Source organism: Oncorhynchus gorbuscha, linkage group LG13, assembly GCF_021184085.1.
Source record: "Oncorhynchus gorbuscha isolate QuinsamMale2020 ecotype Even-year linkage group LG13, OgorEven_v1.0, whole genome shotgun sequence".
Classification (NCBI taxonomy): Eukaryota; Metazoa; Chordata; class Actinopteri; order Salmoniformes; family Salmonidae; genus Oncorhynchus; species Oncorhynchus gorbuscha.
In genome coordinates this window covers 84,071,134-84,095,965 of record NC_060185.1, presented here as the reverse complement: position 1 = coordinate 84,095,965, position 24,832 = coordinate 84,071,134, and the positions used below count along the sequence as shown (strand labels likewise).

General features: G+C 44.7%; 2 protein-coding genes across 2 annotated transcripts; both read left to right on the top strand.

The window, feature by feature from the left end:
* Positions 1 to 1,937: 1,937 nt before the first annotated feature.
* Positions 1,938 to 8,485, top strand: LOC123994163 (protein Wnt-8a-like). Its single transcript, XM_046296683.1, has 7 exons — positions 1,938 to 2,459; positions 4,315 to 4,448; positions 4,544 to 4,577; positions 4,821 to 4,956; positions 5,166 to 5,291; positions 5,527 to 5,669; positions 7,356 to 8,485. The coding sequence occupies exons 1-7, from the start codon at positions 2,439 to 2,441 to the stop codon at positions 7,929 to 7,931; spliced, it is 1,170 nt and encodes a 389-aa protein (XP_046152639.1). The 5' UTR covers positions 1,938 to 2,438; the 3' UTR covers positions 7,932 to 8,485.
* A 343-nt stretch (positions 8,486 to 8,828) lies between these two features.
* Positions 8,829 to 11,848, top strand: LOC123994162 (protein Wnt-8a-like). The gene is made up of 6 exons (XM_046296682.1): positions 8,829 to 8,940; positions 9,050 to 9,083; positions 9,411 to 9,549; positions 10,552 to 10,677; positions 10,788 to 10,930; positions 11,117 to 11,848. Exons 1-6 carry the CDS (start codon positions 8,870 to 8,872, stop codon positions 11,672 to 11,674), a joined length of 1,071 nt encoding a protein of 356 aa, XP_046152638.1. The 5' UTR covers positions 8,829 to 8,869; the 3' UTR covers positions 11,675 to 11,848.
* Positions 11,849 to 24,832: the final 12,984 nt, after the last annotated feature.

Here is a 24,832-nt window from a genome sequence, read left to right as displayed (position 1 = left end):
TGAAAACCAGGTCAAAAACTCAGTCCAACAATCAGAGATACATGTATTGCCCGTATACTTCTTGGTATACACACACCTGTAAGGGAGACTGGTATCATTGATAATGAGTTCCTATGACTCTCATTCAGATCTTATTGTATTGTTTTAATGCAGGGCTGGTTCCAGGCATATATGATATAAGTGGTCGCTTAGGGCCCCCAGCTGCTAGGGGTCCCCTGATCAAGTGTTGTTTTAAAAAATGTAGGAACTCTGTCAGGGTCTCAATTTAGTATTGAGCATTAGAATAGTAGTATACACCAGGTGCTTTTCAAAATGTGGTTGTGCATAGGGCTGTGCGTTATATCGTATTTTACGATATACCGGTATCGATGCACAGACCGGTTTGGGTTTTTATTTTACCTTCTATAACGGTATTTGAATGTTTGGGTTGTTAAAGTGATACGTGTAATGTCCATTTTTATAGTTTACTTCACTACTTAATTCATCTCTCTCGGCTCTCTCTCCTTGACACATTCCACACAGACCAAAGCCCCACCCCCATCACTCAAGGAGCGTATTTGTTGTTGCTTGACCATAAGACACTTGTATTCAGTCTGCATGGTCAATGCAGCACATGCAACAACGTTGATGACAACGATGCCATTTTCACTTTGCTTCTTAATATAAATCCCACTAGTGTTCTGTAATATTAGTTTGTGTTTCTTACATCTGCAAACAGCTAGTTTGTCTTTTCTTAGCAAGTTGGGCCTAAATCTTGTTAGTCGTTAATGCTAATCACTAGTTAGCTTACCAGCTAGCTAATAAGCATACTGAGTCAGAGAAAACATAATTAACTTTACAACCTGATAATACCAGTGATGGTGTACACCTAAATCAGTATGTTGTTTGTGCAGCAGTTTTTTCTAAATCAAAGAGGAATACGCAAAGCATGAATATGTTAGCTACATGAAGTAGCTAAGAGAAAACATTCAATGTTGTCAAAGATTATAGGGTCCCCTAGGAAACACTTTGGTTCCTACCCTGTCACAATCATTTTAAAATACAAATGATCTGAAATGAGTGTAGGAAATGTAGAAATGGATGGAAATGCAGGAAATGATTTTAGATTGAAGTTTAATTGAACAGTATAAACCAATCAGAATGGAGAAAGACCCATTGAAATCAGTTAGAATGTATGTGCTGCCACCCTAGGGTCACACTACTCATAAAGCAAATGTAGAACTTTTATTAATCAAAAACATAAATAGAGTGTTATACCGTCCATTTTTTTTCAATGCCGTGATATATTTTGGCCATGTCGCCCAGCCGTAGATGTGCATCATTAGTTGTTATCTTGTTAGGTCTGTCACTGATAGTCATTCAATTAGCCATGTCAGTTAACAATTGTTAGTTGGCTAGACTAACTACCAATCTATCTAAACTTGTAGCAATCACAATCGAATACTGACTGTGCCCATGGGGCCCTGACCTCAAGGGGGCCCCCCATTGATTTTGTTAGTCATTCTCACTCAGATCATGGCAGTAAATTAGGAAATTAGCTTAAACGGTCTTTCCCGTGGAAAAATGTGTAGAATTGCAAGAAATGGACTTTAAAAGTTAAATGTTGATCTCCACTGTCAAGAGGGAGGCCACTAAAATGTTTTAAGTGCACTACTTTTAACCAATGCCCTATGGGTGGCAGGTAGCCTAGCGGAATGTTGTGCCAGTAATCAAAAGGTTGCTGGTTTGAGTCCCTGAGTTGACTAGGTGAATAATATTTTGATGTAACCTTGAGCAGTGCACTTAACCCTAATTGCTCCTATATGTCTGTTAATAAGATGTAGGTGTGGGGCCCCCCCCAAACAAGCCGTGCTTAGGGCACCCAAAAGGCTTGGGCCACCCCAGGCTCATGTGTAATAGTTTGTGAGGTATGCTTTCTTTTGAACTATCTGCAGTGCTATCACTGTTTTGGTGGAAGCACATGGGTTGCTGGCGTCGCCAGTCCTGGCACGTCTAGGCTCTCACCTTCAGCTCCCTTTATCAGTTTTATGAGTCCGTTTATCACACCCTGCACCGTAAATATAGCCTAGCCTAGTTAATTTGAGGTGAATAACCGCTGCATAAATCACCAATCAGCACACCATGGACGCGCCTAATGAGTCTGAAACGTCAGTTAGAACTATTTAATTAAAACGCGTTTTACATGTTTATCTTCATCTGTGATGCGGGTCGATGTCCAGTGCTTTGGACCAGTCCGTTGGATAATACACATCACTCAATCAACGTGTACTGGCTGTAGTGTATTGTATATTAATTAGCCCCAGAAATCCCCCATGTCCACTACTATTATTTTCTATTCCTGTTTGTATGCAATCAATGTAAAGCATGTATGTCTGTCTCTGAGAGCCATCCACACTGACCATCAGCAACACCTGAGTTAGTCCTGAGAGGAAGAGAACATGGAATACCTGTGCCGAAAGGTGAGCACATTACTAGGCTATATTAGCGTGCTTATTTGATATCATTTTAAATGATCAATATGTGATGTTTCTTTTGAGTTGTAGGGATGATTTTCACGATCAATATTGATTGGTTTATTTCGCAATGAGCTTCTGTTTTTGATTAAGTTTCGATGTTTATATAGCATCTATGTAAAATAACGCCCAGATTGATGGACTATTGTTATACAGGTTGTTATGAACCCATAAAGCCAGTAGCGGCAAAGCCTATTTGTAAGACAGAAATGGGTTGAGATCAGCCATCAAAGATCATCGTTTAATCTCCTTTTATTTTCCTCGGCTAGGTGTGGGAAATGTAGCTTTCAACTGCAGTGGAACAGTCAAGTGGCCGATATCTAATTAGCGAGGATTATCGTCACCTGCTCGCGCCTCTATTGTCCTACAAGGACTTGGTTATTGTCTGACCGTGGAGTGAGAAGTTGTTTTAGGGGATTTTGAGTGGCTTATAGAGGATTTAACATGCCCCAGCGATCTGATTGAAATGGAAACTATAAACTAGACCAATGGTAATCAATAGGGATCACAAATGAGGCTAATCTTTCTCTTATCAAATCAGATATGAATGTGAATTAGGCCTAACAGAAAATGACAGATACTAACGGGTGATTTGAAAGAAGAATAATGTCAGTGAATTTCAAGTTTACCTATCATTCAGAAGACACTTGTGCCAAATTTGTTGACATATGTTTAATCTATAGGATTTAAATTAATATGTTTTTGTTTCAACATTAGGCCTAGGCTATTTAAAATACAGGGTATTGTCAACAATATTGCATTTCTTACAGATCGCCTACATTGTTTATCGTTTATTTATTTTCACATACCATCCTCTCCTTAGAATCCAGACCATTTTCACACCGACTTCGTTCCCATGGAATCGGCTATTATCTTATTATCGCTACGGTGCCAATGTCGCGGATGTGTGAGGCTTTATTTACATGACTCTTAGCGAACAGGGCTGAATGCATTTATGACTTTGTCGTCACCCAGCCCCCCAGATCGCAGTGTTAGTTCCCCAAGAACAGAGCTCCTACCAGGTCAGACAGACGGACAGGGCGGGAGACTCACTAGGGCATGAAGTCAGTATAGGGGACACACACACATTCAGTCTGATTATAAATACTATCTATTTTTTCTAAAGTAATATATTATGACATTTAATAAATTGGTATAGAGAATAAGCCTACCCTGAAGAGCCAAGTGTATACCTATAGGAACAATATACTCTGTATAGGCCTATTCTAGTGTACTTAGAATGGAAATATAGGCTATGTTCTTACACACTACATCCGTGTATATCCAGGTAAAAGACAGCGACGTAAATGCACACATTTAAATGTTGAGCCAACAACCATATAGTATTGTTTGGAATGTGTATCCATGCGAGGGCCCACGTCCTAATTGAATGTGTATTGTAAGCCTATAGATCCGAACCCAATTGAATACTAATCATGCTACCACCACTAATACTAATATTAATAATAAACTCTGCAATTTAGCACTTGATCCACTTATTCGTGGGAAAAGTATATAAAGAGTGACCTCTGGGAAATGGAAGGGATGGATGGGGGGGGCTGATAAAACTGTGTCTGTGCGGAAGCTTTGAAGTGCAGGTATGCACCGACGTGTTTCCTATGTGTCTATAGAACACGGCATTCAATGACATGGTTGCCGCATTTTCACAGTGAAATGTTACCAACAGAACAAATCTGTCAATCAAACACAACGACACTATAAATGCCTTTACGATCCAGTCACAGAGCTCAGTTGCATCTAGCATACTCTTTCTCTCTCTTTCTCTGACCGCCCGCCTCAGTATTTACGCTTGGAATACTCCACGGAAGCCGTTGTTTTGGACGCAGAAGACTCATTAGCTGCCATGGGACCGTGCAAGCTGCTGACATCACTGGTCCTGTCCATGTGTTGTCATGTTCTGTACGCTACAGCATGGTAGGTTTTTTTCAACCTGTTGTCTCTGGGGGGGTCAGTTTACACGATGGCACAATTACCATGTCTTGACTGGGTTTGCTTTCTGTTTTCCATAGGTCGGTGAATAACTTCCTGATGACTGGACCAAAGGTAGCGGATCTTTATTTACTTTCTGGGCTCGTGCACTTAGACTGATTGGTTAAAATATCCCTTTATGGTTTACGTTGCAAATGTTTTCGCTGTAACTTAACGGGAAATGTGTTTTCTAATAACAACAAATTAATAGCTCAAACACGGAGGCCAAGTTGGAAAACACATTACATTTCTGGTTCAATCCTGATAAAGTACGAGAACCTGTGATTTACTCTGTCTCTGTATCCGTGTGCCCCTCAGGCCTATCTGACTTATGCCAGTAGCGTGCAGGTGGGCGCACAGAGCGGGATTCAGGAATGCAAACACCAGTTCTCTTGGGACAGGTGGAACTGCCCCGAGAGCGCGCTCCAACTATCAACTCATGGACTGCGCAGTGGTGAGAATATTTTTACGATGCAGCATGCTATAGGCTACCTAATCCCTCGAAATAAATGTTTTCCAATGGAAAATAGACTAGGCTTGTAGTGAGTATGTCAGAGGAAATTACGCATAGCAATTTACAAGCGTCTATTATTTACCAAAGTCATCACACTTACCGTATGTGTTAACCATAACATTGACAACCATGATCTCTTTAAATTCCAGCCACAAGAGAGACGTCTTTCGTCCACGCCATCAGTGCTGCGGGGGTGATGTACACTCTCACCAATAACTGTAGTATGGGGGATTTTGATAACTGTGGATGTGATGACTCCAATATTGGGCAGATAGGTGAGTTTATATACCATTACCATCTGACTTTATAACATTGAGTGTAGCAATCTATTTGAATTATGTGACCATGTATTATATGCACAAAAAATAGAATTGCGCACATTTACACCATTACGCACAGAACCGAAAATGGGCGCACAGAAGACAACACTGAAATTTGACAGAAATAAGAGCAGTAATATTTGGACATGGACATAATTACATAGACTAACCCTGCCTTGTCTCTCTCCAGGTGGTAGGGGTTGGATTTGGGGAGGTTGCAGTGATAACGTGAAATTTGGGGAGAAGATGTCCAAACAGTTTGTGGACGCGCTGGAGAACGGGCACGACTCGCGCGCAGCTGTAAACCTGCACAACAATGAAGCTGGTAGACTTGTGAGTGACATATCTCATACAGGCTATACCGCCGGTCTCATACTGGCTATAGGTCTCATACAGGCTATACTGCCGGTCTCATACTGGCTATAGGTCTCATACTGGCTATAGGTCTCATACAGGCTATACTGCCGGTCTCATACTGGCTATAGGTCTCATACAGGCTATACCGCCGGTCTCATACTGGCTATAGGTCTCATACTGGTATAGGTCTCATACTGGCTATACTGCCGGTCTCATACTGGCTATAGGTCTCATACTGGCTATAGGTCTCATACTGGCTATAGGTCTCATACTGGCTATAGGTCTCATACTGGCTATAGGTCTCATACAGGCTATACTGCCGGTCTCATACTGGCTATAGGTCTCATACAGGCTATAGGTCTCATACTGGCTATAGGTCTCATACTGGCTATAAGTCTCATACAGGCTATACTGCCGGTCTCATACTGGCTATAGGTCTCATACAGGCTATAGGTCTCATACAGGCTATAGGTCTCATACTGGCTATAAGTCTCATACAGGCTATACTGCCGGTCTCATACTGGCTATAGGTCTCATACAGGCTATAGGTCTCATACTGGCTATAAGTCTCATACTGGCTATACTGCCGGTCTCATACTGGCTATAGGTCTCATACTGGCTATACTGCCGGTCTCATACTGGCTATACTGCCGGTCTCATACTGGCTATAGGTCTCATACTGGCTATAGGTCTCATACTGGCTATAGGTCTCATACAGGCTATACTGCCGGTCTCATACTGGCTATAGGTCTCATACAGGCTATAGGTCTCATACAGGCTATACTGCCGATCTCATACTGGCTATAGGTCTCATACTGGCTATAGGTCTCATACTGGCTATAGGTCTCATACTGGCTATAGGTCTCATACTGGCTATAGGTCTCATACTGGCTATAGGTCTCATACTGGCTATAGGTCTCATACTGGCTATAGGTCTCATACTGGCTATAGGTCTCATACTGGCTATAGGTCTCATACTGGCTATAGGTCTCATACTGGCTATACTGCCGGTCTCATACTGGCTATAGGTCTCATACAGGCTATACCGCCGGTCTCATACTGGCTATAGGTCTCATACAGGCTATAGGTCTCATACAGGCTATACTGGCTATAGGTCTCATACAGGCTATACTGGCTATAGGTCTCATACAGGCTATACTAGCTATAGGTCTCATACAGGCTATACTAGCTATAGGTCTCATACAGGCTATACCGCCGGTCTCATACTGGCTATAGGTCTCATACAGGCTATACTGGCTATAGGTCTCATACAGGCTATACTGGCTATAGGTCTCATACAGGCTATACCGCCGGTCTCATACTGGCTATAGGTCTCATACAGGCTATACTGGCTATAGGTCTCATAAAGGCTATACTGCCGGTCTCATACAGGCTATATTTCCAGTCTCATACTGGCTATACTGCCGGTCTCATACAGGCTATACTGCCTTTGGTAGGCCTATATGTGTATACTGTTCGTGTAAGTTATGTACAGTTGTACAGCAGGCCAATGTCATCTGTTTGGACTGGATAACTATTTTGGTTATCATTTAGATTCGTTGTGGAGTTTTTCGTTATTTTTAGCCTGTCAGATCGAACATAAACTTACAAATGAACTGTTGAGATATTATTGAATCCATAACTGACTGAAGCTCTCTCTAGGCGATCAAGGCGACCATGAAGCGAGCCTGTAAGTGCCACGGCGTCTCCGGGAGCTGTTCCGTTCAGACCTGCTGGATGCAGCTGTCTGACTTCAGAGACATCGGCAACTACCTCAAAGTCAAACACGACCAGGCGCAGAAACTGGAGATGGACAAGAGGCGGATGAGGTCGGGGAACAGCGCGGACAACAGGGGCGCCATCGCGGACGTGTTCAGCAGCATCGCCCGGACGGAGCTCATTTACCTGGAGGAATCTCCAGACTACTGTACCAAGAACAAGAGCCTGGGGCTCCAGGGAACCGAGGGGAGGGAGTGTCTGCAGGGGGAAAATAACCTCTCCCAGTGGGAGAAGAAGAGCTGCCGCCGGCTGTGCCATGAGTGCGGCCTGAGGGTCGAGGAGAGGCGGATTGAGATAGTCAGTAGCTGTAATTGCAAGTTTCACTGGTGCTGCACGGTCAAGTGCGAGCGGTGCACGCAGGTCGTGACCAAATACTACTGCGCGCGCAGGGAGAGAGTGCGCAGGCCTCAGAACAGCACAAGGAAAAGTGGGAGAAGGTCCCGCGTGCAGCGCAGTTGATTTGCGTCTGCACAGTCTGTGGTTATCTATACCTGAGGATAACTATGAAGGGGACAGTTTATTTTAATATTCGCTATTTAAAACATGTTTTATTTCAGTTCATTTTATCCATGTTCATCTGTCTGGGATTGTATGTCTTGTATGTTGTTACCCAAACATTTTACACGTGATTTCTCCTGTAACTTGTTTATGATCAACATATTCTCATCCATCCCACATCGGGTGACAAACTATTTCCACTTTTGTCCCTCATTAAAAATGCACTTTATAGGCTAACATTTTGACAATCGAATAGATATGTGATATGTTCTAAAATATATATATATATTCCTTTGGTAAATGTCTATCATCACAATGTTATTTTGTTAATGCACGTTTAAGTTTACTTGTCACTTTGGGGGTGTACAAGGATAAATATGGTTGTCTAAATGGGTTAGAGGCCTATGCGTACATTCGGTGTGTCCTCTTTTATATTAATTATGACATTGTTTTAAGTGTCATTATCACATTTTTATTTTTGTACGGAGAATTGCATATTAAATATTTGAATCTTATTTCGAGTCCTGTTCTGAATTTACTTCCCTTTCCGACGAAGTTTGTCGCTTTCAATATTCTGATTCGGCAGTCTGTTTTTGTTTATTGATGGTGTTGAGGGCGAGGTCTCCACGGGAGGCTGGGATCATCTCATTAATCTGGCCGCTGGTGTCATCGCCTGAGGGAAGAAAATAAACTGTCTTGTCCTGACACCCTTTGAAGTTCCCAATAGGCGTTTCCTCCAGTCTTATTTATGTGGCCATTGTCCAATCAGCGTCCTCGGAACCCCGAGACAAAGGACAAGGTTCCCATTTGTTTCTGATTCCTTCTCTTAAATTAAAAGGTGAAAGTCCTCATCACATTCCCAGATCTCTCCCTTAGTTTCGGAGGTAAAAACACTAACAATGGTCTTTTTTTCGTTCCTTTGGCTCCTGGTGCTTTTCCTTCTCCACAAAACTCTTCTTGGACATGCCTGGTAAGACCCCACTTCTAACACCTTTTATTTATAACGTTTTTAGCTTTCATTTAGCTAGTGTCTCGGTTTTAAAAGGTTGTTTCAGGCTATATTTTCTTATTTCTTTCAGGGCCTTGAACAATTTTCTGATGACTGGACCCAAGGTAAGATTTGTATTCTAAATGTTTGCTTTATAAGTAACCTTAGGGAAGTGCTCCAAACTATTATGCAAAGATTCCCAAAAGGTACTCCTGGCATCATGAGTGCACGAAACATTGATGGTCTTTCAATAGGATCGTTTCAGTAGTGCGTAATGATAGACGAATGCATAGCCTACTTTAATAGCATTTTCATCACAATTTAACGGGTATTCAAAAGTATCAGGAAATTATTCACCTCATCCAAATGTCACTTGGATGATTTTTTTTTTTAGGATATTCAATAGTGGATTTAACATGCTCTCTCCCTCTCTGTATCCGTGTGCCCCTCAGGCCTATCTGACGTATGCCAGTAGCGTGCAAGTGGGCGCGCAGAGCGGGATCCAGGAATGTAAACACCAGTTTGCTTGGGACAGGTGGAACTGCCCGGAGAGTGCGCTCCAACTATCAACTCATAAAGGCCTTCGAAGCGGTACAGAGCTTTGATACCCAATAAGTCTAATCTAATGCATAACATGTCATGTATGCGAGTTGAGAAGCCCTAACGCCTTGATCACACCTACAGTGTTCATTCGTTTTGGTTCACCAGAAGTCCATGAATTTCCAATGGAAGGCTGCGTTTGCCTTGCAGCATTGCGTTGCAGAGACAGTTGCAGTGCGTTGTGTGTCGTGCATATGTTGGATAAATGGAATGTATGAGTAGATGGCTTGACAGAAATGGTAGCAGAAGGTGAATGTTGAGCTTGTGTTGCACATGTAACAGGGTTATATTGGTGATTCCCCTTGCCACTTTATTGTTAAGCCAATGGGCTTTTGGTTTGAGTTTTTCTAGCCTTCACCTACTCAACATGGCATCTTATTGGCTGGTTTGCGTAGCTTGCTTACGAGGGGGGATGTTCCAGTTAGAATCGTCCCAGTGAACAAGCACCAAATCAGCGGTAAGTTGTTGGTTGCCAAGCACTGTACATCAAAAAGTGATTTTTATACTCTCAAGTGATGATTTAAATGTACAATTTATATCAAATCGTTTGTAAATGTTATTCGAACGTCACACATAAGATGCAGCGGTTTTTGGAGAAAATTTGTTGTGCATTTTGTTTTAAAGAATTCCCGCCAGTACTAGCTAGCAACTTACTGTGTCTGGGGGTTCATATATTTTGTACAGTGCGTGAGTGCAGAGTTGGATGGTGAGACGTGCATTGCATGACGTGCAATATTGTGCCGATCCTAATCAGAATAAATCTACATGACTGGTGCTACATGTTGGAGTTCCTTGTCGATGACTGATTGTACACAACGCAAGAAGAGTACTGTTACACACACATATCCAGATTATGCAGAGTACCATTTTATACATAACGTTGTAGGTGTGTTCGAGGCTTTGGCTATATAATGCATACAAATGAATTGATAATTACCTGACATTGTGAAATATTTAAATACGTATTTATACGTTTGATGTCTGTTTCTGTAGCTACGAGCGAGACCTCTTTCGTGCACGCGATCAGTGCAGCAGGTGTCATGTACACACTGACCCGCAACTGTAGTCTCGGGGACCTGGACAACTGCGGCTGTGACGGCTCGAGAAATGGTCAAATTGGTAACACACACACACACACACAACACCGAGAGAGTAGACCTGAAGGTGATAATATTCTTGCATCCTGCTATGTGTGCCCATACATGTTTTTGCTTGTCTCCTGTCCACAGGTGGGCGTGGGTGGTTGTGGGGCGGCTGCAGTGATAACTTGGACTTTGGGGAAAGGATGTCAAAACAGTACGTGGACGCGCTTGAGACTGGCCAGGACTCACGGGCGGCTGTCAACCTTCATAACAACGAGGCCGGTAGACTGGTGAGTTATTTCGCTCCATGGAGAGCTATGGCGTTACGCATGGGTTGACCATGTTATTACGCATTGGTTAATCTTGTTATTACACATTATTTGGCCATGTTGTGACGCGTTGGTTGTGTGCTTCAATTCAATCACATTTGAGTTAATACCCACTATAACCCCATGTTCTCTGTGTCTGTTGATCAGGCGGTGAAAGCCACCATGAAGCGCATCTGCAGGTGCCACGGTATGTCTGAGAGTTGCTCGGTTCAGACCTGCTGGATGCAGCTGTCTGACTTCAGAGACATCGGCAACTACCTCAAAATCAAACACGACCAGGCGCAGAAACTGGAAATGGACAAGAGGCGGATGAGGTCGGGGAACAGCGCCGACAACAGGGGCGCCATTGCGGACGCGTTCAGCAGCATCGCCCGAACGGAGCTCATTTACCTGGAGGAATCTCCGGACTACTGCAGTCAGAACGCCAGCCTGGGCCTTCACGGTACTGAGGGAAGGGAGTGCCTGCAGCAAGGCGAGGGCTTGAACCAGTGGGAGAAGAGGAGCTGCCGCCGGCTGTGCCATGAGTGTGGCCTGAGGGTGGAGGAGAGGCGGACAGAGACAGTTAGCAGCTGTAACTGTAAGTTCCAATGGTGCTGCACGGTCAAGTGTGAGAACTGCTCTCAAGTGATGGTCAAACACGTGTGTGCCAGAAGAGAGGGAGGCCACGGACACAACTACAGGAGGAGATACCGAGGACCTAAATGAAGGAAAAGAGGGAGGCCTGTGGTTTTATTCTATGCAAACTATTATGATGGCAAATGTTAAATCATGAGTTTTTGTCTTATTTCAAATCTATCTTTATTCACAAAGACTGTCCTCCACGTGATTATGTTAAATGTTCTGCACTTCCCCCGTCACCCACCCACGTTTGTCTTACTGTAGGCCTATATGGATGTAAATTATATATTTATGTATGTGACTCATTGGAAATATTTAATAAACAAATGTAAAATATACTTCGTTTTTTTTGCTTCTCAATTATTATTTATGGGACTACATACAAATCTTTTGATGAATAAACAGTTAAGAAAATGTATTTATTTTTGCTCAATGACTGCATTTTATCCTTCTGTAAAACAAATTAGAACAACACTAAATTCACTCAGTAAAATAATAGGTGAATAGGCAGGCAGTGGTGAATACACTAGAAGGGCATTGTTACCATGTAGCCGTTCACACCTCCACCAGGGCCCAGGTTCAGCGTTGATTTAACAGCGCTTTGATGTGGACGTTGTATCGACCGCATGTTTAAGGATCGGAATGAGGATCAAGCCTTTTGAAGGAAGCCTCCTTACCGGTGTGTTTACAGGTGTTTGCCATGGTAATCCGGGACACTGCTGTGACCGTGTACGTTGTCACACTTGAAAAGTTAATAAACCATAAATCAAAGTGGAACGCTACATTTTGAAGACCAGACTATAGTCAGGAATGCATCTCAATGTAATTAATTGTAGCCTATTATGAAAGATGGCGTGGCAGCATTTTGCGTAACCTAGCCACATGTGTGGTGAAGTAATCGTCACTTAAAAGCTGCACTCCATTCTTTTGGATAGATGCTACAAACTGGATGGTAGTTATCGGCAACATGCGTTTCAGGAACATTTCAATTTTACCAAAATTATTAGAAGGACATTGTTTTGATTGGCTATGAACATGCACCGACGACTATGATGCGCTCTATTAGTTGCAATGATTTTATGTAACACTAAAATACATTTAACGGTTTTCAGAGAGATCGAAAGAGAGCATGACCAGGAGAAACATAGCAGAATACTATTCCATTGTCTCCCTCCTCTCCCCTGTAGATCACTCATTCATTCTCTCAACCCTCCCCTATTTCTCCCTCTCTGCTGGACATGCCATAAACCTGCCACTGGGTCCCTGATCAGTGACTGATGGCAAGGATATTACCCCACCCAGGGGTCTGCCTCGGGGAGGAGAGGAGGACAGAGAGGGGAGGTCTGGCTGGTGGGAGGCAGAGAGGGAGAGAGTGAATAAGACATCAAATACAGGAAACAGGATGAATAAGACATCAAATACAGGAAACAGGCTGAATAAGACATCAAATACAGGAAACAGGCTGAATAAGACATCAAATACAGGAAACAGGCTGAATAAGACATCAAATACAGGAAACAGGCTGAATAAGACATCAAATACAGGAAACAGGCTGAATAAGACATCAAATACAGGAAACAGGCTAAGACATCAAATAAGACATCAAATACAGGACATCATTACAACACTGTATATAGTCATAATATGACATTTGAAACGTCTTTATTCTTTTGAAACTTTTGTGAGTGTAATGTTTACTGTACATTTTTGATTGTTTATTTCACTTTTGTTTATTACCTATTTCACTTGCTTTGGAAATGTAAATATATGTTTCCCATGCCAATAAAGCCCATTAAATTGAATTGAATTTGAATTGAGTGGGAAAGAGAAGGGGAGTGTGGTTGTGGAGAGGGAGGTATGGCTGTGGGAGGAGAAGAGAAGGAGGGGAGATATAGATCATGATATGGGAGGAGGCATGCTTTCAATAGTATATTTTACTGACTACCCCACTCAAATAATGTGTTCCATTAAGACTCAATCAACCTATTAGGGTCATATAACATGTCAATTAAGTAATTGTTGTAGGCCATGCCCTGTGTTTTGCACATCATGTGCAAGATTGTATCCTGTATTTTAAGCCTTATTCAGAAATAGGAATTACACCAAAAAATGTATTCAATTGCCTGAGGTGGTGCTGGACCATCTGACATCTCTGTGTGACATTTGTGACACAGTGGAGACCTGCTGAGGCCCTGGGGGTCAATCAACCAACACACTAATACTGTTCTCTAGAGGCTCAACCAACCAACACACTGTAATACTGTTCTCTAGAGGCCCTGGGAGTCAACCAGCCAACACACCGTAACACTGTTCTCTAGAGTCCCTGGGGGTCAACCATCCAACACACTGTAACCTAGAGCTCATGGGGGGGGGGGGGGTCAACCTACCAACACACTGTAACACTGTTCTCTATAGGCTAACTTAGGTTTCACATACCTTATTACCTATTCAGTTCACTTTTAGCCAGAGCTGGGCCCTGATTAAATGCAGTTCACTTTTAGCCAGAGCTGGGCCCTGATTAAATGCAGTTCACTTTTAGCCAGAGTTGGGCCCTGATTAAATGCAGTTCACTTTTAGCCAGAGCTGGGCCCTGATTAAATGCAGTTCACTTTTAGCCAGAGCTGGGCCCTGATTAAATGCAGTTCACTTTTAGCCAGAGCTGGGCCCTGATTAAATGCAGTTCACTTTTAGCCAGAGCTGGGCCCTGATTAAATGCAGTTTACAGTATAGGTAATATGGTGCCATTCAGCTGCAACCGTATGAAGGAATGTCTCAATATGATGGAGCCTGGAGGCTGGGGGGCAGCCTTTGTTAAGACCCCCCAGGGGTATGTATTCATACCTAGACAGCCCTGCATGCCTGGGGGTTCACTGATCAGCCATCCCTCCTCTAGCCCCTCCTCTCTCACCTTAGTGTGAGATACCAGACACAGCAGTGGGCTGCACGGTGGGCTGGCTATCTGTGCCATCACAACAGTCTGCAGGCCTGGTCCATGTAGCTAGAAATGCAGTACAATAGATATTCTAATTTAAATGCTATGATCCAAGTGGGACGTTCGGCCACCATATTGGAGTGTGAAGAATATAATATGGAGTTTAGAGCTACATTCATGTCATTTTATTTCTATGCGTTTGGTTTTCAAATTCAGGCAAATCAAATCAAACATGCTGATTAAGACTTCAAATACAGGAAACAGGATGGATAAGACATAAAATACAGGAAACAGGATGAATAAGACATCAAATACAGGAAACAGGCTGAATAAGACATCAAATACAGGAAACAGGCTGAATAAAACATAATTTGAGCCATAGGCTGCGTTTACACATTTAGCCCAATTCTGAACTTTTTCCCACTGATTGGTCCCACTAACCAATCACATCAGATCTTTTGACATCTTGTCTTTTTCAGAGCTCGTCCGATTGGTTAAAATATCAGAATTGGACTGTCTATTTAAACGCGTAGAGACTCAGGACACAATCACATGTCATCTAATAATCACTGTTGCTGGGCAGATATTAAACTGTGTTTGAAGACACCTATTAATCTGAAATGTAATGTTATATCTAAGCAGGCTGAGTTACTACACATAGCAGCCAGTCTGATGCTGATGCAGAGGGAGAAGACCAATTATAATGGCCTTCGATCTGGTTTGCGACATATTGATATCACAGATGATCTTCTATAACACTTAAAGTCACATGGGTAGTGATACATTTTTCCACTCATCATCACCTTCTAAGTATAGAGAAGTCTATAGGCGTACACAGTGAAGCAGACTAGCTCTAGGTTTGCATCCAAATCGCACCCTATTCGCTATATAGTGCACTACTTTAGACCAGGGCCGATAGTGGGCCACTCCCTCTTCTCTTCTTTACATCCTCTGTGGCCTATAAGACTTACTCTTTTGACCGCCTGTGACAGGAAAGTTAGGGGTGACAAACTGAAGTCCACACTGCCTCCTCCGCTGAACTGACAGTTAAAGAGACACCAGGGAGCCCTGTAGAAACAGTACCATCGTCAGTAAACTAATGCTAAGTATTTATCTGTCCACCATAGTCCCACTAAGCCCAAGCCAGATAGGATGGCGTATCGCTGCAGAATGCTGTGGTAGCTATCCTGGTTAAGTGTGCCTTGAATTCTAAATAAATCACAGACAGTGTGCCTTGAATCAGCCTGCTAGCAACAACAAAAAAACACACCATAACACCTCCTCCTCTATTCTTTATGGTGGGAAATACACACGCGGAGACCATCCGCTCAACCACACTGCGTCTCACAAAGACACAGCAGTTGGAAACAAAAATCTCCAATTTGAACTCCAGAACAAAGGACAAATTTCCACCGGTCTAATGTCCATTGCTTGTGTTTCTTGGGCCAATCAAGTCTGTTCTTCTTATTGTTGTCCTTTAGTAGTGGTTTCTTTGCAGCAATTCAACAATGAAGGCCTGATTCACACAGTCTCCTCTGAACAGTTGATGTGTCTGATACTTGAACTCTGAAGCATTTATTTGGGCTGCAATTTCTGAGGCTGGTAACTCTGATAAATGTTTCCTCTGCAGCAGAGGTAACTCTGGGTCTTCCATTCCTGTGGTAGTCCTCATGAGAGCCAGTTTCATCATAGCGCTTGATGGTTCTTGCGACTGCACTTGAAGAAACTTTAAAAGTTCTTGAAATGTTCCGTATTGACTGACCTTCATGTCTTAAAGTAATGATGGACTGTCGTTTCTCTTTGGTATTTTAGCTGTTCTTGCCATAATATGGATTTGGTCTTTTACCAAATAGGGCTATCTTCTGTATAACCCCCCTACCTTGTCACCACACAGCTGATTGGATCAAATGCATTAAGAAGGAAAGAAATTCCACAAATTAACTTTGAAGAAGGCACAACTGTTAATTGAAATGCATTCCAGGTGACTACCTCATAAAGCTGGTTGAGAAATGCCAAGTGTGCAAAGCTGTCATCAAGCATAAAGGTTGGCTATTTGAATAATCTCAAATACACTTTTTTGGTTACTACATGATTCCATGTGTGTTATTTCATAGTTTTGATGTCTTCACCATTATTCTACAATGTAGAAAATAGTAATAATAAAGAACAACCCTTGAATGAGTAGGTGTTCTAAAACTTTTGACTGGTACTGTAGCTAGCTAGAAAACTAGCCAACTTTATCCAGTTAGCTTGGGTGCTTGGTTGGGACAAGCATGCATTGTCAGGCAAGCTGCAGAAGGACGAGAAGGCTACAGTTCCCCATCTTTCATCAGTGCAATTTTGACAGCCTGTCAGGATTTGGCCAGGGTTGTTCCGGTTTTTGGTCACTAGATGCCCCCATTGTGCCTTTTGACCTTTTGTTTTCCCTTGATCCCCATTATTATTTGCACCTGTGCCTCGTTTCCCCTGATTGTATTTAAACCCTTTGTTTTCCTTTTCTTTCCAGTTCTTTGCTCTGTGTTTGTATGTTAGCACCCAGCCCTAGTACTCCGTGAACGCTTGTTGATCCCGGTGGACTCGCTTGTGGAATTCTGTTTTTTTGTTCTTGTTTGTTTGTTTGTTTTTGAGTATCTTTGGAGGCTTTTTGTGCTTTACCTTCCACCTTGTGGATTTACCTTTTTTGTCTTGGAGGATTACCTTTGTTCTTGTGGAATTCCTTTTGAGGTTGTGGAGTTACATGTTTTCCTGAAGAACTTCACTTTTTACTTCATTAAATACACCATCTCAAGTACTGCTGTGTCTGCCTCATCTTCTGGGTTCTGCCGACTATTTGTGTCTCAGTTGGTTAAGTGACTGTTTCTCACTCCGGAGACCCGGGTTCGTAACCGGGTCCTGACAGAAACACAGAGCCAATAATGAACCCAGAGGCAGCCAGTTCCCAGGACCTTGTTGCCATGCTGTCCCACCACCAGGAGACTGTCCAATGCCACAAAGCCACCCTGGTTCAGCAAGAGGCCTTAATGGCTAGACATTCTCATCTTCTGTCGGAGATGCTAACTTCCATAAAGCAGATATCTGATCGACTTACCCCGGCAACAGTTCCCGTCCCAGTACCTCAGATTCACGTACCCATGGCAGTTAACCCTCTGGCTGAACCTCGTCTTCCACCTCCCCAACGGTTCTCAGGTGATCCAAGTGCTTGTAAAGGGTTTCTCACCCAATGTTCTCTCTCCTTCGAGCTGCAACCCTTGTCGTTCCCCACCGACCGGTCTAAGATCGCATATATCATCACCCTGCTGTCGGAAAAAGCCCTGGCCTGGGCTACTGCTGTGTGGGATGCCCATAGTTCCTGCTGTGCCAGCTACTCTGCCTTTGCTGAGGAATTCAAACGAGTGTTTCAAGGCCCAAGCAGTGGTTCTGACTCAGCCAAACAGCTCCTGACTCTCCACCAAGGTCGGCGCAGCGTGATGGACTATGCCATCCAGTTCCGCACGGTGGCAGCAGCGAGTGGCTGGAACAACGACGCGCTCACGGTGTGCTTTCTGAAAGGCCTTTCCGACACTATCCAAGATGAACTGGCCACTCGGGAACCACCGGACAATCTCGAGTCCCTGATCAAGTTGGCCTCACGCATTGACCAGCGTCTGAGAGGGAGAGAACTCAACCGTAGACCTCTAGCCCCTATCAGTCCCAACTCCGAGTCCCCACCTTTATCCTCGCTGGCTCCACCGGAACCCATGCAGATTGGACGCATCTCCCAGGCTGAGAGAGACCGCCGGATGAGGGAGCGACGCTGTCTATATTGCGGCAAACCGGGCCATTTCCGTTCCACGTGTCCCGGGCTCCAGGGAAACGCTCTGTCCCGTACAGACCGGGGGGAACTGTAACGGGAAACATAACCTCCTCCCATCCGTCCAACTCCCGTCTGCTCATTCCAGTCACCCTTTCCTGGGACAACCACAAGCTTCACCTTCAAGCCTTGGTAGACTCTGGAGCCGCAGGTAACTTCATGGATGGTGTCTGGGCGAAGGACAATGGCGTTCCCTCTGAACCTCTAAGTGACCCCATGAGGGTTACTACATTGGATGGAAGCCCTTTGGGATCTGGACTTGTCACTCATGTCACTACCTCCTTGCGACTTTCAGTTTCACAACACCAGGAATTGATGAACTTTCATTTGATCTCCTGTTCCGAGTTCCCTCTCGTCCTTGGATACCCCTGGCTTCACAGCCATAACCCTCACATCGACTGGTCTGTGGGCACTATCAAGCAGTGGGGTCCTACGTGCCAAGCTACGTGTATTTTCCCGAATTCCCCGAGTTCTACTCCCGAGTCTTTAGAATCCATCGACCTGACCCGAGTTCCCGAGTGTTACCATGACCTCAAACTGGTATTTAGCAAATAGAGGGCCACCATGCTACCACCCCATAGACCTTATGATTGCCCCATCGAACTGTTTCCGGGCACTTGCCCCCCCCCAGGGGTCGGATCTTTTCCCTATCTCCACCCGAACGAGCTGCTATGGATATCTACATCAAGGACGCTCTGGAAGCAGGCCTCATGCGTCCATCCACCTCCCCGGCGGGAGCAGGGTTTTTCTTTGTGGCCAAGAAAGACGGTGGATTACGTCCTTGCATCGACTACCGGGGACTCAATGCCATAACCGTCCGTAACCGTTACCCGCTACCCCTTATGGCCACAGCCTTCGAGTTGCTCCAGGAAGCAGTTGTTTTCACTAAGCTTGACCTGCGGAACGCATACCATCTTGTGCGGATCAGACCTGGTGACGAGTGGAAGACCGCTTTCAACACGCCTACTGGTCACTATGAATACTTGGTGATGCCCTTCGGCCTGACCAACGCCCCAGCGGTGTTCCAAGCACTCATAAATGATGTGCTTAGGGATATGCTTAACATATTTGTGTTCGTTTACTTGGATGACATCCTCATCTTTTCGAGCTCTCTTCAAGAACACACTAAGCATGTCAGACAAGTACTCAAACGCCTCCTAGACAGCCATCTGTACGTTAAGCCGGAAAAATGTGAATTGCATTCATCCCGAGTACAATTCCTGGGATTTGTAGTGGAACCCGGTCGAGTCCAAATGGACCCCAGGAAGGTAGGGGCGGCAGCGGATTGGCCCACCCCCAAATCCGTTAAGGAAGTTCAGCGTTTCCTGGGCTTCACTAACTTTTTACCGCAAGTTCATCAAGAACTTCAGCTTGGTGGCAGCCCCTCTCTCAGCTTTAACCAAGGGTGGCAATGCAAGGTTTTTGTGGGGAAGTGAAGCTGAGACTGCCTTCCAAGGACTCAAGCAGCGCGTCCTCTCTGCTCCCATCCTGATACTACCGACTACGGATGAACCGTTTGTGGTGGAGTTAGACGCCTCAGAGGTTGGTGTTGGAGCTGTCCTGTCTCAGAGGGGTGAAGACAAGAAGCTTCATCCGTGCGCTTTCTTCTCACACCGGCTTACCCCGGCTGAGAGGAACTATGATGTGGGGGATCGTGAACTCCTAGCGGTTATGATGGCATTGAAGGAATGGAGACACTGGCTCGAGGGGGCTTCTCACCCGTTTCAAGTGCTTACGGACCACAAAAATCTGGAGTATATCCAGCAGGCGAAGCGGTTGAACTCTAGACAAGCTAGATGGTCTCTTTTCTTCAACCGATTCCAGTTTATCCTCACCTATCGGCCCGGGTCGAAGAATCTTAAACCGGATGCCCTGTCCCGAGTCTATGCTCCTGCCATTCGAGATGACACGGACATGCCTGTCCTTCCTGCTGCTAAAATCGTGGCTCCGATCTCGTGGCAAGTTGAGGATACCGTGAGACGAGCTCAAGCTATTGAACCGGACCTGAAAGGAGGTCCTGCCAATCGGTTGTTTGTCCCCAAGGCAGTGAGGACTCAGGTCCTTCTGTGGGGGCACTACTCTCGCCTCACCTGTCACCCGGGCGTAGGTCGCACCTTGGAGTTCATCCAGCGTAAGTTCTGGTGGCCTACCATAAGAGAAGACGTTGCCACTTTCGTCAATGCCTGCCCCGTGTGCTGCCAGGGCAAATCTTCTCACCTCAGCCCGCAAGGACTCCTTCACCCTTTACCTGTTCCCCACAGACCCTGGTCCCATATCTTGTTGGACTTTATTACTGGCCTTCCTCCATCCCATGGCAATACTACTATCCTAGTCATTATCGACAGGTTTTCAAAGGCGGCCAGGTTCGTCCCTCTGACTAAGTTACCTTCTGCCAAGGAAACGGCTGAGTTGGTAATTAATCATGTGTTCCGAGTCTTCGGCATTCCTCAAGATATGGTTTCTGACAGAGGTCCCCAGTTCGCCTCTAGGTTTTGGAAGGCCTTCTGCCAACTCATGGGGGCTTCTGCCAGTCTATCTTCAGGGTACCATCCGGAGTCCAACGGCCAAACTGAGAGGATGAATCAAGAGCTGGAAACCACCCTCCGATGTATGACTCGTAACAACCCGTCCACATGGTCGTCCTTCATTGTTTGGGCCGAATACGCGCACAACACCTTGCGCTCCTCCTCCACTGGTATGTCCCCGCACGAGTGTCAGTTTGGCTATGCCCCTCCATTGTTCCCGGACCAGGAGGCAGAAGTCAGAGTGCCTTCAGCCTTGAAGTTCGTCAGACGCTGTCGGCTTATGTGGAGGAAGACCCGTCTTAATCTTATGCGTTCCTCACAGAGGTACCAACAACAAGCCAACAGACGTCGCCGTCCCGGGCCTACCCTGCGCCCCGGCCAGAGAGTCTGGCTCTCCACAAGAGACTTACCACTACGGGTGGAGTCTCGCAAGCTGTCCCAAAAATACATCGGTTCCTTTAAGGTTGCCAGGAGAGTTAACCCAGTTTCTTATCACCTACACTTACCCAGATCCCTTAAAATTAATCCCACGTTTCACATTTCCTTATTAAAACCTGTTTTTTCTCCCCTTGTCCCGGCAGACAGACCTCCGCCTCGTGTCATTGGAGGCCAGCCGGCTTATACCGTCCATCGGATACTGGATTCCCGCCGGGTGAAGCGGTCCTGGCAGTATCTGGTGGACTGGGAAGGCTACGGTCCCGAGGAGCGCTCCTGGGTTCCTGCCAAAGACATACTGGACCCTGACCTCATTCGTCAGTTCAGGGCCCTCCACCCTGAGAGAGCTGGTAGGAACGTCAGGAGCCGTTCCTAGGGGGGGGATTCTGTCAGGATTTGGCCAGAGTTGTTCCGGTTTTTGGTCACTAGATGCCCCCATTGTGCCTTTTGACCTTTTGTTTTCCCTTGATCCCCATTATTATTTGCACCTGTGCCTTGTTTCCCATGATTGTATTTAAACCCTTTGTTTTCCTTAGTTCTTTGCTCTGTGTTTGTATGTTAGCACCCAGCCCTAGTACTCCGTGAACTCTTGTTGATCCCGGTGGACTCTCTTGTGGAATTCTGTTTTTTTTGTTCTTGTTTGTTTTTGAATATCTTTGGAGGCTTTTTGTGCTTTACCTTCCACCTTGTGGATTTACCTTTTTTGTCTTGGAGGATTACCTTTGTTCTTGTGGAATTCCTTTTGAGGTTGTGGAGTTACATATTTTCCTGAAGAACTTCACTTTTTACTTCATTAAATACACCATCTCAAGTACTGCTGTGTCTGCCTCATCTTTTGGGTTCTGCCGACTATTCGTGGCTCAGTTGGTTAAGTGACTGTTTCTCACTCTGGAGACCAGGGTTCGTAACCGGGTCCTGACACAGCCAACTAGCTGAAAAAGTTTGATAGGATTTATCTAATATTCCTTTGTTAGATTTGAGCTCATCTTACTCTGGCTAGCATTAGTTGTTGATGTTGTTGTAGATGTGCATAACTGAGAGAGAGCCTCCCTTTTCTTGGTTGTTTGATCAATAGGACTTTAAAGTTCCCAAATGTAAGAGGATTCCTGTGGTGTTTACATATAGTACAGTGGGGCAAAAAAGTATTTAGTCAGCCACCAATTGTGCAGGTTCTCCCACTTAAAAAGATGAGAGGCCTGTAATGTTCATCATAGGTACACTTCAACTATGACAGACAAAATGATTTTAAAAATCCAGAAAATCACATTGTAGGATTTTTTATGAATTTATTTGCAAAATATGGTGGAAAATAAGTATTTGGTCAATAACAAAAGTTTATCTCAATACTTTGTTATATACCCTTTGTTGGCAATGACAGAGGTCAAATGTTTTCTGTAAGTCTTCACAAGTTTTTCACACACTGTTGCTGGTATTTTGGCCCATTCCTCCATGCATATCTCCTCTAGAGCAGTAGTGTTTTGGGGCTGTTGCTGGGCAACACAGACTTTCAACTCCCTCCAAATATTTTCTGTGGGGTTGAGTTCTGGAGACTGGCTAGGCCATTCCAGGACCTTGAAATTCTTCTTACGAAGCCACTCCTTCGTTGCCCGGGCGGTGTGTTTGGGATCATTGTCATGCTGAAAGACCCAGCCACGTATCATCTTAAATGCCCTTGCTGATGGAAGGAGGTTTTCACTCAAAATCTCACGATACGTGGCCCCATTCATTCTTTCCTTTACACGGATCAGTCGTCGTGGTCCCTTTGCAGAAAAACAGCGCCAAAGCATGATGTTTCCACCCCCATGCTTCACAGTCGGTATGGTGTTCTTTGGATGCAACTAAGCATTCTTTGTCCTCCAAACACGACGAGTTGAGTTTTTACCAAAAAGTTATATTTTGGTTTCATCTGACCATATGACATTCTCCCAATCTTCTTCTGGATCATCCAAATGCTCTCTAGCAAACTTCAGACGGGCCTGGACATGTACTGGCTTAAGCAGGGGGACACGTCTGGCACTGCAGGATTTGAGTCCCTGGCGGCGTAGTGTGTTATTGATGGTAGGCTTTGTTACTTTGGTCCCAGCTCTCTGCAGCTCATTCACTAGGTCCCCTCATGTGGTTCTGGGATTTTTGCTCACCGTTCTTGTGATCATTTTGACCCCACGGGGTGAGATCTTGCGTGGAGCCCCAGATCGAGGGAGATTATCAGTGGTCTTGTATGTCTTCCATTTCCTAATAATTGCTCCCACAGTTGATTTCTTCAAACCAAGCTGCTTACCTATTGCAGATTCAGTCTTCCCAGCCTAGTGCAGGTCTACAACTTTGTTTCTGGTGTCCTTTGACAGCTCTTTGGTCTTGGCCATAGTGGAGTTTGGAGTGTGACTGTTTGAGGTTGTGGACAGGTGTCTTTTATACTGATAACAAGTTCAAACAGGTGCCATTAATACAGGTAACGAGTGGAGGACAGAGGAGCCTCTTAAAGAAGAAGTTCTGGTCTGTGAGAGCCAGAAATCTTGCTTGTTTGTAGGTGACTAAATACTTATTTTCCACCATAATTTGCAAATAAATTATTAAAAAATCCTACAATGTGATTCTCGATTTTTTTTCTTCTCATTCTGTCTGTCATAGTTGAAGTGTACCTATGATGAAAATTACAGGCCTCTCTTTTCTTTTTAAGTGCGGCAACTTGCACAATTGGTGGCTATTGCGCAGTGACCTGTTGGCTTTCAATAAGGCAGAAGTTTCTATACGTTTTTGTAAAAACAACGGTCCCACCCATGAAGTCAAAATGTGATTGGTTGACAAATCTGAAGGTGTAGAAGGCACATTGTTCCTCTCTGTGTTAGTAATGATTTGTAGAGTGGCTCTATTTTTCCTCAACATGCATTTTGTTACTATTCTGAATGTCTAAAGAATCCATATGTTGTTATGAAATATGAACACAGAAATACTGGACGTTTTCAACTCTTACTATGTGTTGATTTGACAAAATTCCAATCAGACTTGAATTGGACTCGCATTTGTATGGTCTTCACTCGATCTCAGACCCCTTGTCCCCCCACCCAGTCTCGATCTTGACTCGGTCCCCCCCCGTCTTGATCTTGACTCGGTCCACCCCGGTCTTGGTCTTGCCTCAGACTCGATGTTCTCCAGTCTCGGTCTTAACTCAGTCCCCCCCGGTCTTGGTCTTGACTCAGACTCGATGTTCTCCAGTCTCGGTCTTAACTCAGTCCCCCCGTCTTGGTCTTGACTCGGTCCCCCCGTCTTGGCTTGGTCTTAACTCAGTCCCCCCGTCTTGGTCTTGACTCGGTCCCCCCTTGGTCTTAACTCAGGCTTGGTCTTGACTCGGTCCCCCGGTCTTGGTCTTGACTCAGACTCGATGTTCTCCAGTCTTGGTCTTAACTCAGTCCCCCCGTCTTGGTCTTGACTAGGTCCCCCCGGTCTTGGTCTTGACTCAGACTCAATGTTCTCCAGTCTTGGTCTTGAATCGGTCTCAAACATAA